Below are 15,022 nucleotides of genomic sequence, written 5' to 3'. Positions count from 1 at the left end.
GAATATTTTTAAATGCATCACCGCTAGTGCGCCTCAATGTCCTCATCTCCCCATTGCACATCAAACAGCCAAACAGGTATGGGTTCAGCAAAAAAAAAAAAAATCAACCTTGGGAGACCTAGATTAGCTCAAATTAAAGCCTCAGTACTAGTTTCTCTCTGCCACACATGCACTGGCAGGTTTCATGTTTGGTGAACTTGCATTGTTCCAACATATTACAAGTCTTGCATACAGCATGCCTCACATTAATGGTGCCTGCAGCTTAAAATGCTCAAGCGGTTGTGACTCAAAACTTTGAAAAGTTTCAGCTAATCAAAAACATGTCAGCATTATTCATTCATCTTAGGGTCTCTTGCAAATATAGGGGAGATGGTGGTGTAGTGGCAATGTCACGGGTTCAAACCTAACCACGACAGCTGATAGAATTTAAATTCAGTTAATAAATCTAGAATTGAGAGCTAGTTTCAGTAACGGTGACCATAACAACTATCATTGATTGTTGTAAAAACCCATCAGGTTCACTAGTGTCCTTCAGGGAAGGAAATCTGCTAACCTTACCTGGTCTGGCCTACATGTGACTCCAGACCCACAGCAGTGTGGCTGATTCCCAACTGCCCTCTGAAATGGCCTAGCGAGCCACTCAGTTCAAGGGCAACTAGGGATGGGAAACAAATTCTGACCTTGCCATTTTATAAAAGAATAAAGAAAATTTCTGTTATCAATACCAGGGGAGATCTGCTATTTGTGACAAACAGGTTGTTAAAATACAAATTTTGGTGCACTTCCAACTTCTTCATGCCCACTCTCCCCTAAACCTCAGCATCCAAAATAAAACTGGGTCAAGTTCTGTTTTTGTTATGTAGATAGAGCAATCTTAAATTACATCCAACACTGGGATGCTACCAAGATACTGTAATCTTTCAACTCATGGATTGAGCTACATCAGGGAGGTTGAAAAATGTCTGAACTGCATTATTAGCAAAATGTCTCATTCAATTCATAAGTTTCCTTTCAAAAGCAAACGTCTTTACAAAGTTATTTTAAGGGCATTAAAAATTTACAGGATCATATTTTCCTTCTGTTGGGTGGGGGAAGGGAGAAAGATGGTTACTCAAGAAAAATCATTTGATAATTAAACCAAATTATTTTACCACAGTTTAAGGTTAAAATGTGGAGACAGTAGGGGAGGTGGGGTGGTGAGATAGTGGTCAGTGAAAGGGGGTGGCCAGGCAGAGGTCAGTGGAGGTGGGTCAGGCAGCTCACCACCTATTTGATACTGCTTTTCATCTGAGGCCTAATATCTCTCCAGCATTTTCTCACTTTGCAGATTCATAGACATGCTGATATACTTGCTGTACAAACATTTACATTTCCCTCCCAGCACCCCCCACCATTATATTCTTTGCCCTCCCACCACCATGTACAAAATAAAAAGTTCTTCTCCTTGTGCTCTGTTTTGAGCATGCGGGAAGAAGTGAGCACCAAACTCTGCACCTCAAACACAGACCTTCATACAGCAAAACGGGGCTGGTGTCAGTCACCAAACCTTCACTGATCCCACGTTGGCAAAGTACAATGTACAAAATCTCTAACTATTCAAACAAATGTGTTATTGAAATCAACTTTTACAGATTGTTATTAAAAATATTGCAACTACCTTGTTAGGCAAACAAATTCTGTGCTCACCAGCTATATACCTAGTACATTGTACTCAGCAGCCTGGACAGATATTTCACTTGCTTAAAGATCTAGGACTGAATTTTGTCAGGGAAGGTGGCGTGATGATAGAGAGCTAGATCTGGGCCTGCAGAGAGAAATCAGTCTGGCCCAACATTGTTAAAGTAGAAGTGTTATTGCACAACACTATTATGGCCAATTAATGGTCTGGGGCGAGGGGTACTCAGCATCTTTCGCTACAAGAAAGATCCCGCAGAAATTTAAACAGAACAGGAATATGGCTGTACAGAACCATGCATTTCACTTCAACCCAAATATTTTCTGACCGACGGTGAGCTGTAGGTGCTCAGTCGTTGCACACGTTCAAGACAGTTCAATAGATTTTTGGATACTAAGGCAGTTAAGGGATTTGGGGACAGCCTGGGAAAGTGGAATTGAGGGAGATCAGCTGTGATCATATTGAATGACCTACTCCTGCTCGTTTATGTTTCTATGCCCAACCATACAAATCTTAAAACAAAATTGCTCTATGTAGGGACGAACTGGATTACTACAGTTTCCTCTTCATTTAGTCTGGTGTGGGTCCTCCCTCGCATTCCGGATTCTGTTCCAGATTAACGCTCACTCCAAACATGGTTACTTCTGTGGATTATTCAGAAGTGCAGCACTGTGGCTCCTGCCAACTGCTCCCTCAGGTAGTATTTTAGAGCCAAATTTAAAATCAAGGATTTCCCTCCTCCAATGCACTTTTAAACCTTTGACTCAAAATCAAGAGTGCATAATGATAGTGCCAGTGGTGCAGCAAATTAAAATGGTGAATTACTGCTATGGCAAATTCCTGATCTTTCCTGGGTCATAAGTTTAAAAAAACTTCAGACCAAACTAACCTGCTTACAAACCTGAATTCCAGTCATAAAAAGTGATGAATGAAAACCTGCCTAACCCGTGGGAAATGATGCACAGAAAGGGAGAACAATAGTGGTCATGGGAATAACATAATTTTTGTTATGTTTTCACATAAGCTGAGGAGATCCAACACCTGCTGCATAGATTACATTGGCCAGTGTGCCCAGCTGACATTTAAAAGCCAATATTTCTGACCCCAACAGGCACATTGTGTCACTTCATTGAGAAGTGAGTCAGCTACTGCTGCACTGCTCACAACTTTACACCTTCCCCGCCATTGTAAAGTTGCCACCAAATCCACCAGGAAAAAAATTATCCCAAAGCCTCCTTTGTTAAGGCTTCATTTAAGTCTCGGGCTCAAGACCATTTCAGCTGTGCGGCACGTGTGTCATATGATATCACAGGCCTAAATCGCTGTTGAAGATATATATATATATATATATATATATATCTATAAATGACAGACCTGCTTGGTAGAATGTGTGTTTTATAGATACACAATGGAAAGACAAAAAAGGTGTAGAGTCTACTTAAAAGAAATACAATCAGACTTATGCAAGTACAGCATTAGTGTTTCCATAGCATTCTACTATGCAATCTATTATGCAACGCACTTTTGTCTAGCTGTATATTTTAAACAGGAAGAAATAAAATAGTTTAAAAAAAAAAGAATTTCTACAGATAAATTACAAAGTGCTCACGTAGATTCATCACGGGTGCAAACAATAGTGTTCACATCCTTGACCTCAGGATCATAGCCTGCAAAACAAAGAGATTCATCCTTAATTAGTCTCATTGTTATTATTAATGTTGACTAACACCATCAGCAATTCTATGCTGATCACCTCAATTTGATATTTTCATCCTCAAATTTATTTACCAAGAGTGGTTAGAATGTAGAAATCGCTACCACAGGGATTAACTGAGGTGGTTAGACAAAGAGAAAGTTAGACAAGTACATGAGGAAGAAAGGAATATTGGGTTAGAGGTGAAAAAAGCAAAATACTGCGTATCTAAAATAAACAGAAAATGCTGTAGATACTCAGGTAAAGCAGCATCTGTGTTAAATTGGAACTTGATATTTCTAAGAAGGTATAAAGTTTCCCTGTTTCCCTGATCTACAACCCAAAAATATGATTATCGACCCAAGATGTTAACTATTTCTCTCTCCACAGGTACTGCCTTGAGTATTTCCAGAATTTTCTGCTTTGATTTTAGGGTTACATGAAGTCAGTTGGAACTCATGTAAAGCATAAACACTGGCACAGATCAGCCAGGACTAGTAATTCAGAGGCCCAAGCTAATGCTTGGAGGCCTGGGTTTAAATTCCACGATGGCAGCTAATGGAATTTAAATTCAATTAATTAAAATCTGGAATTGAAAGCTAGTCTCAGTAATGGTGGCAATTGTTGTAAAAATCCATCTGGTTCACTAATGTCTTTTAGGGAAGGAAATCTGTCATCCTTACCTGGTCTGATCTACATGTGACTCCAGGCCCATAGCAATGTGGTTGACTCTTAATTGTCCTCTGAAATGGCCTGGCAGGCCACTCAGTTCAAGGGCAATTAGGGATGGGCAACGAACACTGGCCTTGCCAACAATACCCACATCCCATGAAAGAACAAATAAGATTGCTGCAAATTCTAAGTAAATAACATAACCCATTGTCAAGCTAACAGTGGACAAGAAAACGGTTTCCAGACCAGTCAATGCTGCTGTACTGGTGGAGATGTGTAAGGAATAACTCATTCCTATTTTCTCTCCCTCAACATGCTTTTGGTGGAAGCATGTCATTTCTGTAGATTAGGGAAGTACGGTATTGGTGTATATACACTACATCTTCTGTGTTTAGAATTATTGGGCTTCAACTTAACACTAGATGATGATCAAAAGATTAGAGAATATTAGCAAACTAGTGCCTCAAGAGTTTTTGGTGTAGAATGTCAGGTATGTGAGCGAGGAGGCATGAATTCAATCTTCTTAATAAGATGAGGGAAATCATTGGGGACTGTTTTTACCCTCTCTAGACTTGATTATATCACTGATCACTGGCCAACCTCCCATTTTTCACACTATTAAATTACACTTATCCAAAACACAACTGCTTGTATCCTAATTCATACCAAGTCCTTTGCATCAGTCACATTGGCTCCCAGTTTGGCATTGTCTTAAAAGTTTGAAGAATTCTCACTCATTTTCAAATCCCTTAATGGCATCACCTCTCTCCATCTCTGTAAATACCCCCAGCTGGGCAACCCTCAGATCTCTGTACTACAAGAAGTCTAGTCTCTTGTGGATTCCTGATTTTATTCACTCCACCACTGGTGGCTGTGCCTTCAGATGTGTAGCTTTAAGCTGGGGAATTCACTCAATTACCCTATTCTCTCCTCCTCTAAATTGCTCCTTAGAATCTACCTCTTTTACTTAATATTTCCTTGTGTGAAATTTTGTTTGATAATGCTCCTCTGAAACACCCAAGGACTGAAGCATCTTGTTCTGCTATTAGATTAGATCATGACAGATCTGTATATTAACTCCATCTAAAGCCTTGGCTGAGAGAATTAATATCGTTTTGTTTTCTTCTACACAAATGTACCTTTCAACCAATTCATTTTTGGCAGGTCTGTGGTCAAACGGCTCGGGTTTCCGCTTCTATTTTCCGCTCTCCCTGTGGACTGTCCAATTCAGCTTGAACAACATTCTGCCGCATAGCTATTTCTGGTCCCCCACCATAGATAGCAAACAGATAGTTCCATGTCTCCTCAGATATCTGGCCATAATCTGCACCTAGTGACAGAACCAAGTAAACAAATGCAAGTAAAAATTTGGTAAGAGAACCTTGTTCAACACCACAGGTTTATATTGGCCACTAGTTTTGATCTCCACTGGAATGGACACTATTACCCCCTACTTTTCCATCGTGTACTTATTTGGAGATATGAAATTCACGCCAGTCGATTCTTATTTTCCTGCTTTGAGCTTTTTGCACTTAAGCTCCAAAATATGTAGAATCAAAAGCTACACAGATTCATACCTTGTTTAAGTTGGACATGACCACTTTTAACGACTGCAATTTTGCTGTTGTCTATTGGGCCGGGAGGTTCTGGGAGAAGAGAAGAAAATTATACATATAGTCGTTTGGCAGTACAGAACTTACGTTTCTTTTTTCAGCAATACTCATTTAAGCTTTTCGTCTTGCACTCATCAGGACCCTCACAAGAATACCAATAAGGGGGAAACGGTTTATACGGTTATGTGAAGAGAGTGCTGATTGGTTGGCAAGTGGTGTTGCCATGGAGAATGCACAACTGATGGTAAATGACAGTTAACTACCAAGCATTGTTTGAAATTTAGACTAGGCAGCTTGACCCTGATTGGTCAAGGCATTGCCCTGAGCAATGAGTCAGCAAACGGCTGTCACTTATTTATTTTAGCTGAAACAGACGCAATGTATACATGCTCTTTCTGTCCGCAAAGAACAGGACCCTGTGAATTAATATATGTAGCTTCCAGTACACACAAATGTGACACACAGAGCCCAACTCACAATCTTAAATTGGTCTTCATGTAATTCTTAGCACACTGGAGGATTATTTAGCAAACGCGGTCCAATTGCGGAATCATATCTAATGTTGGACACTGCATTGAGTTTTGCAAGCATGGGCTGGTTGGCTACAGTCTATACCCTGTCTGTTGTGAACTGTGGCTGGACATGTTGCATGATACGATTCACCAGTTTTTGGGGAAGTACGGCCTACATAACTAGCATCACGCTGGTACCGAAATTCATACACCACATTACTCATGTGCGATAGGCAGAATTTTTTTTTGGTTTGACAGCAGCATCCTGTTCGTGACGAATACCACTTCCGTGTTGCTACTGCATATTAGTAGCACGTGACAGCTAGCTTCACCTGTTGCTCAAATTTTTGAGATACCTTGCCCTTTCAGTGTAAGCTGAGAAAGACTGGGCACTTTTCAGGGCCAAAGTGGCAGCCTTGGGCCCACTCATAAGTTTGCTTAATATACTGCATGAAATGTTCTGATTAGGGCAGGATGTCTTTAATGTGCCCAATTTCAGCATCAAGCTTGCATGGTGAGCAAATAGCTCGGGCCAGGGCTTGCAAAACTCAAAACGGTGTCCAATATTAGAAGCAATGCCGCGATTGAGGATTATTTAGCAAATGTTGCCCAATGTGCTAAGAATTACGCTGACAACCAATGTAAAATTGTCAGTCGGGCTTGTGATGTGGTGCATTTGCATGTACTGGAAGCTACATATATTAATACACAGGGCTCTGTTCTTTGCAGACAAAGAACTCTACATACATTGCGTCTGTTTCAGCCAAACAAAAAGTGACAGTCATTCGCTGACTCATTCCTCAGGGCAATGCCTTGACCAATCAGGGTCAAGCTGCCTGGTTTAAATTTCAAACAATATTTGGCAGTTAACAGTCAGTCACCATCAGTGGTGCATTCTCCATGGCAAGGCCACTTGCCAACCAATCTGCACACTCCTCACACGGTATAAATTGTTGTTTTCCCCCTTATACTGGTATTCTTGCAAGTGTCCTGATGAGTGAAAGACAAAAAGCTTAGGCATATCTTTCTTCTTTCAGCAATACTAAAATTATATATATTCAGAGGAGGTTGTCTTAGTCGTTTCCACACAGATACATGTCAGTTTTGCTCACTTCAGGATATTATATAGTTAAAAGCAACAAGAACAAAGTCCACAGCCAAAGACCCAACCATCTTCAGTTGCTTCATCAATGACCTTCCTTCCATCATAAGATCAGAAATGGGGATGTTCACTGATGATTGCACGATGTTCAGCACCATTTGCGACTCCTCAGATACTGAAGCAGTCCATGTCAAAATGCAGCAAGGTCTGCACAATATCCAGGCTTGGGCTGACAGGCGGCAAATAACATTCTCGCCACAAAACTGCCAGGTAATGACTATTTCCAACGAGAGAGAATCTAACCATCGGCCCTTGACATTCAATGGCATTACCATTGCTGAATCTCCCCACTATCAACATCTTGGGGGTTACCACTGACCAGAAACTGAATTGGACTAGCCAAATAAATACTGTGGCTATAAGAGCAGGTCAGGGGCTAGGAATCCTGTGATAAGTAATCCCCAAAGCCTGTCCAACATTTACAAGGCACAAGTCAGGAGTGTGGTGGAATACTCTCCATGTGGCTGGATGAGTGTAGTTCAAACAACAATCAACAAGCTAGGCACCATCTAGGGCAGCTCGCTTGATTGGCACACCATCCACAAAACAAACATTCACTCCCACCACCACTGATAGACAGTGGCAGCAAGACAGTTGCAGCAATACGTACCATCTATAAAATGCACTGCAGGAACTCACCAAGGTTCCTTAGACAGCACCTTCCAAATCCACAACCGCTACCGTCTGGAAAGACAAGGACAGTCGATGCATGGGAACACCACCTAGAAGTTTCCCTCCAAGCCACACACCATCCTGACTTGGTAATATATCGCAGTTTCTTCACTGTCACTGGATCAAAGTCCTGGAACTCCCTTCCCAACAGCACTGCGGGTGTAACTACACCACATGAACTGCAGTGGTTCAAGGTGGCAGCTCACCACGACCACTTCAAGGGCAATTAGGGATGGGTAATTAAAGCTGGTCGAGCCAGTGACGCCCACATCCCATGAGTGAATATAAAAAGAGAAAAAGGCCATTCCGGCCATCAAGTCCACTGCATCCAGAATTCATGTATGATTGTACTATTGTGAACTCCATCCCCACCATCTGTTAATCCACACTAAGAAACCTTAGACTTTCCTCACTCCTCGAAGGGGAAAAATAAAAATTAAGCAACCTTAACATTTTTATTGCAATCAAAACTGATTCTGCAACATTTAGTAATACAGGATTAAAGGTTATTTATGTTCACAATAATACATCATGGGGCTGCTTGATTGTCATAATTCGCTGTTAACAGCTCCTTCACTGTTGCATCTTGCGACTATCAGGGTAGCACGGGATGAAATAAAAACAGAAATGCTGAAAATAAATACTCAATAGGTCTGGCAGCACCTGTGGAGAGAGAACAAAGTTAATGTTTCAGGTTAATGATCTTTAAGGGCACTAACCTGAAATGTTAGCTTTGTTTTCTCTGCACGGATACTGCCAGGCCTGTTGGGTATATCTAGCATTTTTTGTTTTTATTTCAGATTTCCAGCAGTGTTTTGCTTTTGTGGTAGAGGATGAACTTGATGGGTCTGCATCTTTTTCATCTAGTAATTCCTATGTGCCTATAAATATGCACAACACTTGAGTTGAACTCTAGACATCTTATTGATTTCTTACATATTTTATCACAATTCAATATACAATGGTAATTTTTTTGTAGATAAAATGTGCTAAGTTCCAATTTCAATCCCAACAATTACACACTACTGGAGTTCAGAGAAAACATCAATCTATTTTTGACCATTGTTTCTTACCATTATCCTTGCCTTTAACGAAACCTTCCCACTCTCGGAACCATTGCATGCTTATGCAATAAATAACACTGGGAGACTCCTCAGCCTGGAATGCTTTGTTTAGCTGGATGGAAAATAATGAAGAGCGGTGTCAAAGTTTTTGTTTGTTACCCCATAGGGTGGTATGAGTTTATCTGATTTATATCAGCCCATGGATTCAAGTATTTTAACATTGGCTGAACAGAGATCACTGGCCCAACAAAGGTGACTAATTGGATTTACAATCTTGATCAACCCTCCCACCATGGCTCTGATACAGTCCTTTGTTCTGCCTTAAAGGTCAATCTGAAAATCAGTTTTGCTGTAAACCGGAATAGCCTGCTCTCCATTGAAAGCATCTTTGCAAATAGTCTTAAGTGGTGCACTCTAAAACCGATTTCCTTTGTTTTAACTCAATCTTTGTCCTAATGGGTCCTTTCATTAGTGTGTGGGTGCACCAATTTCAGAGTTATGGAAGTTGAATTTATGTATAATTGCTTTCATTGCAAATTCTTAATATCCACTGTGCTACCAGCAGGAGATTTCTTATGGTTGGGAAGGGAATCAGAGAAAAGACCTCAGGTGATGCTCCAGCACCAATTCAAGAGTAACACTGATAGAAGCTGGGAGCAGAATGTCTGCTTTGCCATGATACAAGGTGTGAAACAATGTAAAATGACAATGGAATATTTCTTAATTATACAACATTGGAAAAAATATTAAAACTGTTCCTTCACAGTCACTAGTTCAAAATCTTGGGACTCCACTGGACTGCAAGAGTTCAAGCCATCTTCTCAATGGAAATTAGGAATGGGCAACAAAAGCTGGCCCTGCTAGTGATGCCCACACCCTACCAAAGAATTTTTAAAAACTGGCATGTCCTATACAGGAATTTTACTCTTATGAGAGCTCAAACCATTTCTGCAACTTTTATGTAGCAATTCTACAATAAACAATTATAAAATTCAGTTAAAAATCTAGCTACCCCCTTTTAGGATGATGCACTGTGATCTCTGACCTTTATAAAAGTGTCAACTTCCATTTTCCTCCTTTTAGCAATTGCCTCAATTTCTACTTGGCAAATGGAACAGATGTATAAGTGGTTCACAGCAGGGCCACCTCCAAACCTGCCACAATCACAAGACAAGAATATTGAAACATACAGCAGCAACATTGCCAACACTGTTAGATGATTGGAGAGATTGCCAAATTTATTGAGCCTGCTCCATCACTTTGTTAGACAGCACAACCTCTTCTCTTTATTCCCAATTCTCCAACCTTTCTTCTAAGCCCTCAACATCCTTAGTTGCCCAATAAGTAGGCTGTTTTTAACCACTTTAATTGAATCAACATTCATGATCTACTGGGATAGTGGCATTCAATATCAGCACAGCCGACTGCATGAAGCATTTTTTGCAGGACTTTCTTTTAATCAGTAGCTCTAGTTCTAAAAAACTGTTTTTGTACTCCAAGAACTGAAATAAGTCATTCCCAATCCACACAATCAATTCCCTTTCATTATTTTAAACACTTCAGTCAGATAAACCTTAACCTCCCCATCTTTATGAAATACAACCAAGGTTCATCCAGTCTCTCATCTTGGCAGAATCCCATTATCCCAGAAATCATCTTGGTAAATTGTTGCTGGCCTTCCTTCAAGGCTGATATATTAATCCTGAGTTAGGATACCCGAAACACACAATGCTCCAAATGAGTGTATAATGTCTGGCAACCACACCATGCAAACTGTTGTTTTTATCATTCTCTTGTTAGAGGAGTGGATGGCTTCTGTTCAAACTTCCCAAAAGTAGCGCAATCAGGGCAAAAACAAAAGTGATGACTTTCATTGTCAAATGGTTATTTATTCAGCCTGGATCTGGCCGCATGATAAAATTGGCTATTTCTTTTATGTCAAAATTCAAATATCAGAACACCACATTAAAAAAAATTCTTTAAAATAAATTTTGAAACTGTCCTTTACCATTTTCAGGAATCTTTACACTTGCCTGTTGTACAGATATTCCCATACATTTTGGGGCAGAATCACTACCAGGTCATCAATGTAATGGTACTTATTTGGTGGAATGCCTGTAAAAGAAAGAAAAATTATCGCTACCTGTAGTTATTTTGGAAACAGAAAACAAACTCACTTAGTAGTCGATCCATTAAATGGAAAACGTGCAAGAGTTCAGCACTTTTGAACATCTTACAGGTCTTGGACAACATATCCTGAGAAAAATAAACTTATCTCTACAACACCGAAGCTCAAAAGTACACACAGATACTTCCAATTTAAGAATGCCTGATCTTTACTTATAAGGTTGACTCCTTTTAAGAGTGATGATGCCCTTCACTTCCAGGGTTGCTAAATTCTAGGCTAGTACAAGTGCAAGATCTTCCATTTATCGCACATGCTGACCTCCATGTACACAAAGGAAGGTGTGGTTGGTGATTGGCCCTGGCTCTGTGAAGGTGTTGAACTTGTTTAGCCATTCTCTGGAGACGTAGAACTGGAGGAGGCTAGGTTCCTTTGCATTGGCCAAAGCTACAACTTTTTGTCTCTCACGGACTGCGTCTTCACTGCTCTTCCTGCAACATACATTTAAAACAAAAAGTAGCTGAGGGAAAGAATGGTAGAGGAGCACAACTCAAAATATGAAATCACAGATGCTCAAAGAATACAAGATACTCATTCTTCACTGCTTCCCAGATAACTCTTGAAACAGATTTATTTGGCTGGACAATGAGAAAGCAAAGAGCTAACAGAAGAGCACAAAAGCAGGGGACAAAAGCAGTGTAATCAGGAAAGAACTTTTTAATAGAAAAGTTCTGAATATCAGTTTCAAAATTAATAAATGGGCTACACAGGCAAGTGGCATATATAGAAAGCAAGTGCTCATCTCCAAATGTAAACCAAATTAACATAGGTTACACACAGTACATAAAAGATTTAGCTCCCGAAAACCTAAGCTCAAAATTCATTTAATATCTTCTTCCAGACATCATTTAAAATGTTAGAAGTAAACCAATTCATTTTGTTTGTCTTTCAGGTCATCACATCAAGCAGCCCTGGAGTACAAAAGGAGAAGAGAGGCAACTATCTCCTTGCAGAATTAAACGTTAACCCTTCAGATTACAGAGTGAACAGTGGGACCATATTCCAGCAGAAATCAACATGTTCAGGAATGGAGGGAAGAAAATTGGTAAAAAAAAACTCAAAGGAGGGGCAATATTCAACTTGCTAAACATATACATAAAATAGTACATCTTCCCGACGTTGTTCCCCTGATCCCATGCCCTACAATTCCTTTTTAAAAATCTCTTCCATCAGCTTTGGAGATTGAACTTGCATCTCCTACAATTTTCTAATAGTCCATAAGCACACATTGTGTTTCACAGCTAATGTAATAATGCTTTTGAGATTGATAAATTACATTTCAGAAACCATTTGTTCCTTCAGGTGCTCTCTTTTTTTTTTTAAGTCTTACAAACTGAAACTAGAGCTGTTTTGCATTAAAAATAGTTAGCTGAAGCTCAGTGAAGCAGGTCCAATTCAATTTTAAAGGACAAAAGTACATTTTTCCTGCATGAGACTCCATGGTGATCCAATCCTGCAACATAAGCCACTGCTCTCAAAACATGGTAACCGTGAGATGGACCCAATGATAGAAGGCTCAAATGCTGGGCTCTAAGGACGATACATAATGTTTAACAATTTGGCTCGAGACATCTCCCCTACATTGGGCAGATTATACTTATCAGTTACCAGTGATAAAAAAAACTTGAGAAAAAAAGCACAGCATGTCAGTTCCGAGGATCAGCAGTTTTAGTTTCATGTCACTACTAAGTCATTCCAAGACAAGAACTTTACAGATCACAGAGTCTGATTGCAGAAAATCAATGAATTATGATTAAAGATTAGAATATTTGTACCACCAACTTGACAAATCAAGTTATCCAGACATATAAAAAAGTAGCAATCAATACAACTCTTTACTGGCAGCAATTCAAATTTTGATTTACAGAAAATATAATTTGAAATAAAATCAGTTTTCTTATTATTTAAGAAATACACTGTAGGTTTAGTTCACAGCATTGTGATGTTGGGGGGTGGGAAAAGGGAACTGAGTGAACATCCTTTATGTTACTATGATCATTGCATGCAGTTGTAAACCAAAAACCCCAGCAGAGTAAAAGGTGCTAAGCATGCAAGATTAATAAGAAAAATAGGCAATGTTAAAATATGAAGTCAAAATCAGTTATCCAGAATGTTGCATGATGCTTCCAATTTCAAGTACCAATGGGTTACTGATAGAACTGCCTAGTGTCTACCAAGTGCTGAGTTGCATTCAGCTTTTTACTGTGCAAATGGCATAAGGAAACACAGTACTTGAGCTTATAAACCTTATACTGCATTGCTTGCACCATGTTGAGATATATTTTATGGAACTAGTATACAAAACAGTCAAGTTTCCATGAAGAATGACAGACATGAATTTATGTAGTGTCTATCATGTTGTGCCAAAAAACTTTGCAGCCAATTAAGCACTTTTGAGTACAGTCCCTGTTGTGATGTAGGAAACGCAGTAGCCAATTTGTGCATAGAGAGGTCTCTCAATCAGCTATGTAATAATAATCAACCAGATAATCTGTTTTTAGTGACACTGGCTGAAGGATAAATATTGGCCAGGACACAGGGGAGAACTCCCCTGTCCTTCTTTGAAATAGTCCCATGGGATCTTTTACACACACCTGAGGGGGCAAATTGGGCCATGGCTTAAACGTCTCATCTGAGAGACAGCAGCTCTGACAGTGCCGCACTCGTGTGTCAGCCTGGAATATGTGCTCTAGTATCTGGATCACTAGATTTTAAAATGCACATTTCAGCCATAACCATTCAAGTGTGTCTCACCTGTAAAAAAGTACATAAGCCTCAGCATTCTGTACAACCGTCTCATGCACCTCTGTGACATACTGATCATCGAACTCGTACCACTGGCCATTAATTACATTCTGGCAATAAGCTATGTAGTGGCCACCTGTAAAAACACCGGTTTAGTACAAAGTTGCATCACCGCAATCAACAGAAATTGAAAATGCCCAAGCACAAACATCTAACCTTTGCTCAATTACTTGCTTGACCCTTAAAGCTTTAAAGCAGGAGTGCCCAAGCTGTGGTCTCCCAGCCCTCTCAATCTGGCCCTTGAAGCCAGGCAACTTGGTTCAATTTGTTTTTTGTCTACTCCTGACAATTCAAACTTTTTTTTTGGGGGGTGGTGGGGGGGGAAGGGAAGAATGCTATTAAATTATCCAATTACTTGAACTGAGTAAAATGGGAATTTAGTGCATAATAAAATAAAACTCAATTAACAACTTGAGTGCAAGAAATTTTGAATTAAGAGGAGTAGACTGTATGCTTCTTACTCACTGGTTTATCTTGCTTGAATTTTGTGGGCCTGGAGGTTTGGAAAGAGCTCTTCTTAAGGCTGCTGCTTCAAATGCTGGATAAATCTTAAATCAGAACACCAAAAATCATTATATTAATAAACTAATGGGAGCATAGATTGTGCTTTTGCATGCGTGCGTGCGCCCTTTGCCCCTTGAGGCTCCATAGTCTGTTTCAATGCAGGCTATGAAGAAAATAAAGCTTGCACACTCCAGCCTTAAAGCATCAATTGCTTAGTTCAGTGATCAGCATATCTATAATTTTCTAAGAGTTCTGCAATGTTTAAAAAAAAATCGAAAACCTCAATAGAGAGTCCACACCTCTTAATTCCAAGTTACTTCATTCAAACTGAAATTGAATAAGACATGAGCAATTTTGCACAATCAGATAAATTATAAATTTTTAAGCAAATTGTGACTTCAAACTAATAGGTGGTGACTGCAGCTTTCTCTTTAAGTATGCTTTTCCCTTGTTCTCGACAGCTCA

The 15,022-nt window shown here is 39.7% G+C and overlaps 1 protein-coding gene across 3 annotated transcripts in view; it reads right to left on the bottom strand.

Annotated features, from left to right (window-relative positions):
- Positions 1-3,053: 3,053 nt before the first annotated feature.
- Positions 3,054-15,022, bottom strand: part of usp20 (ubiquitin specific peptidase 20) — a 130,129-nt gene continuing 118,160 nt past the window's right edge. The window contains exons 18-25 of one of the 3 annotated variants that reach the window (XM_041193962.1): positions 14,003-14,129; positions 11,510-11,679; positions 11,097-11,178; positions 10,109-10,217; positions 9,073-9,175; positions 5,618-5,686; positions 5,180-5,370; positions 3,054-3,342 (exon numbers count right to left, since the gene is read on the bottom strand). In XM_041193962.1, coding sequence (XP_041049896.1) covers positions 5,213-5,370; positions 5,618-5,686; positions 9,073-9,175; positions 10,109-10,217; positions 11,097-11,178; positions 11,510-11,679; positions 14,003-14,129 — 818 coding nt within the window. In that variant the 3' untranslated portion in view covers positions 3,054-3,342; positions 5,180-5,212. Of the gene's footprint in view, positions 3,343-5,179; positions 5,371-5,617; positions 5,687-8,724; positions 8,881-9,072; positions 9,176-10,108; positions 10,218-11,096; positions 11,179-11,403; positions 11,680-14,002; positions 14,130-15,022 lie in introns of those variants that run through there. The other 2 variants (XM_041193963.1, XR_005943834.1) reach the window with 2 other exon arrangements.

This window comes from Carcharodon carcharias, chromosome 8 (genome assembly GCF_017639515.1).
Source record: "Carcharodon carcharias isolate sCarCar2 chromosome 8, sCarCar2.pri, whole genome shotgun sequence".
Taxonomy (NCBI): domain Eukaryota; kingdom Metazoa; phylum Chordata; class Chondrichthyes; order Lamniformes; family Lamnidae; genus Carcharodon; species Carcharodon carcharias.
The sequence above is the reverse complement of the archived record's forward strand: the minus strand, read 5'-3'. Positions and strand labels throughout refer to the sequence as shown.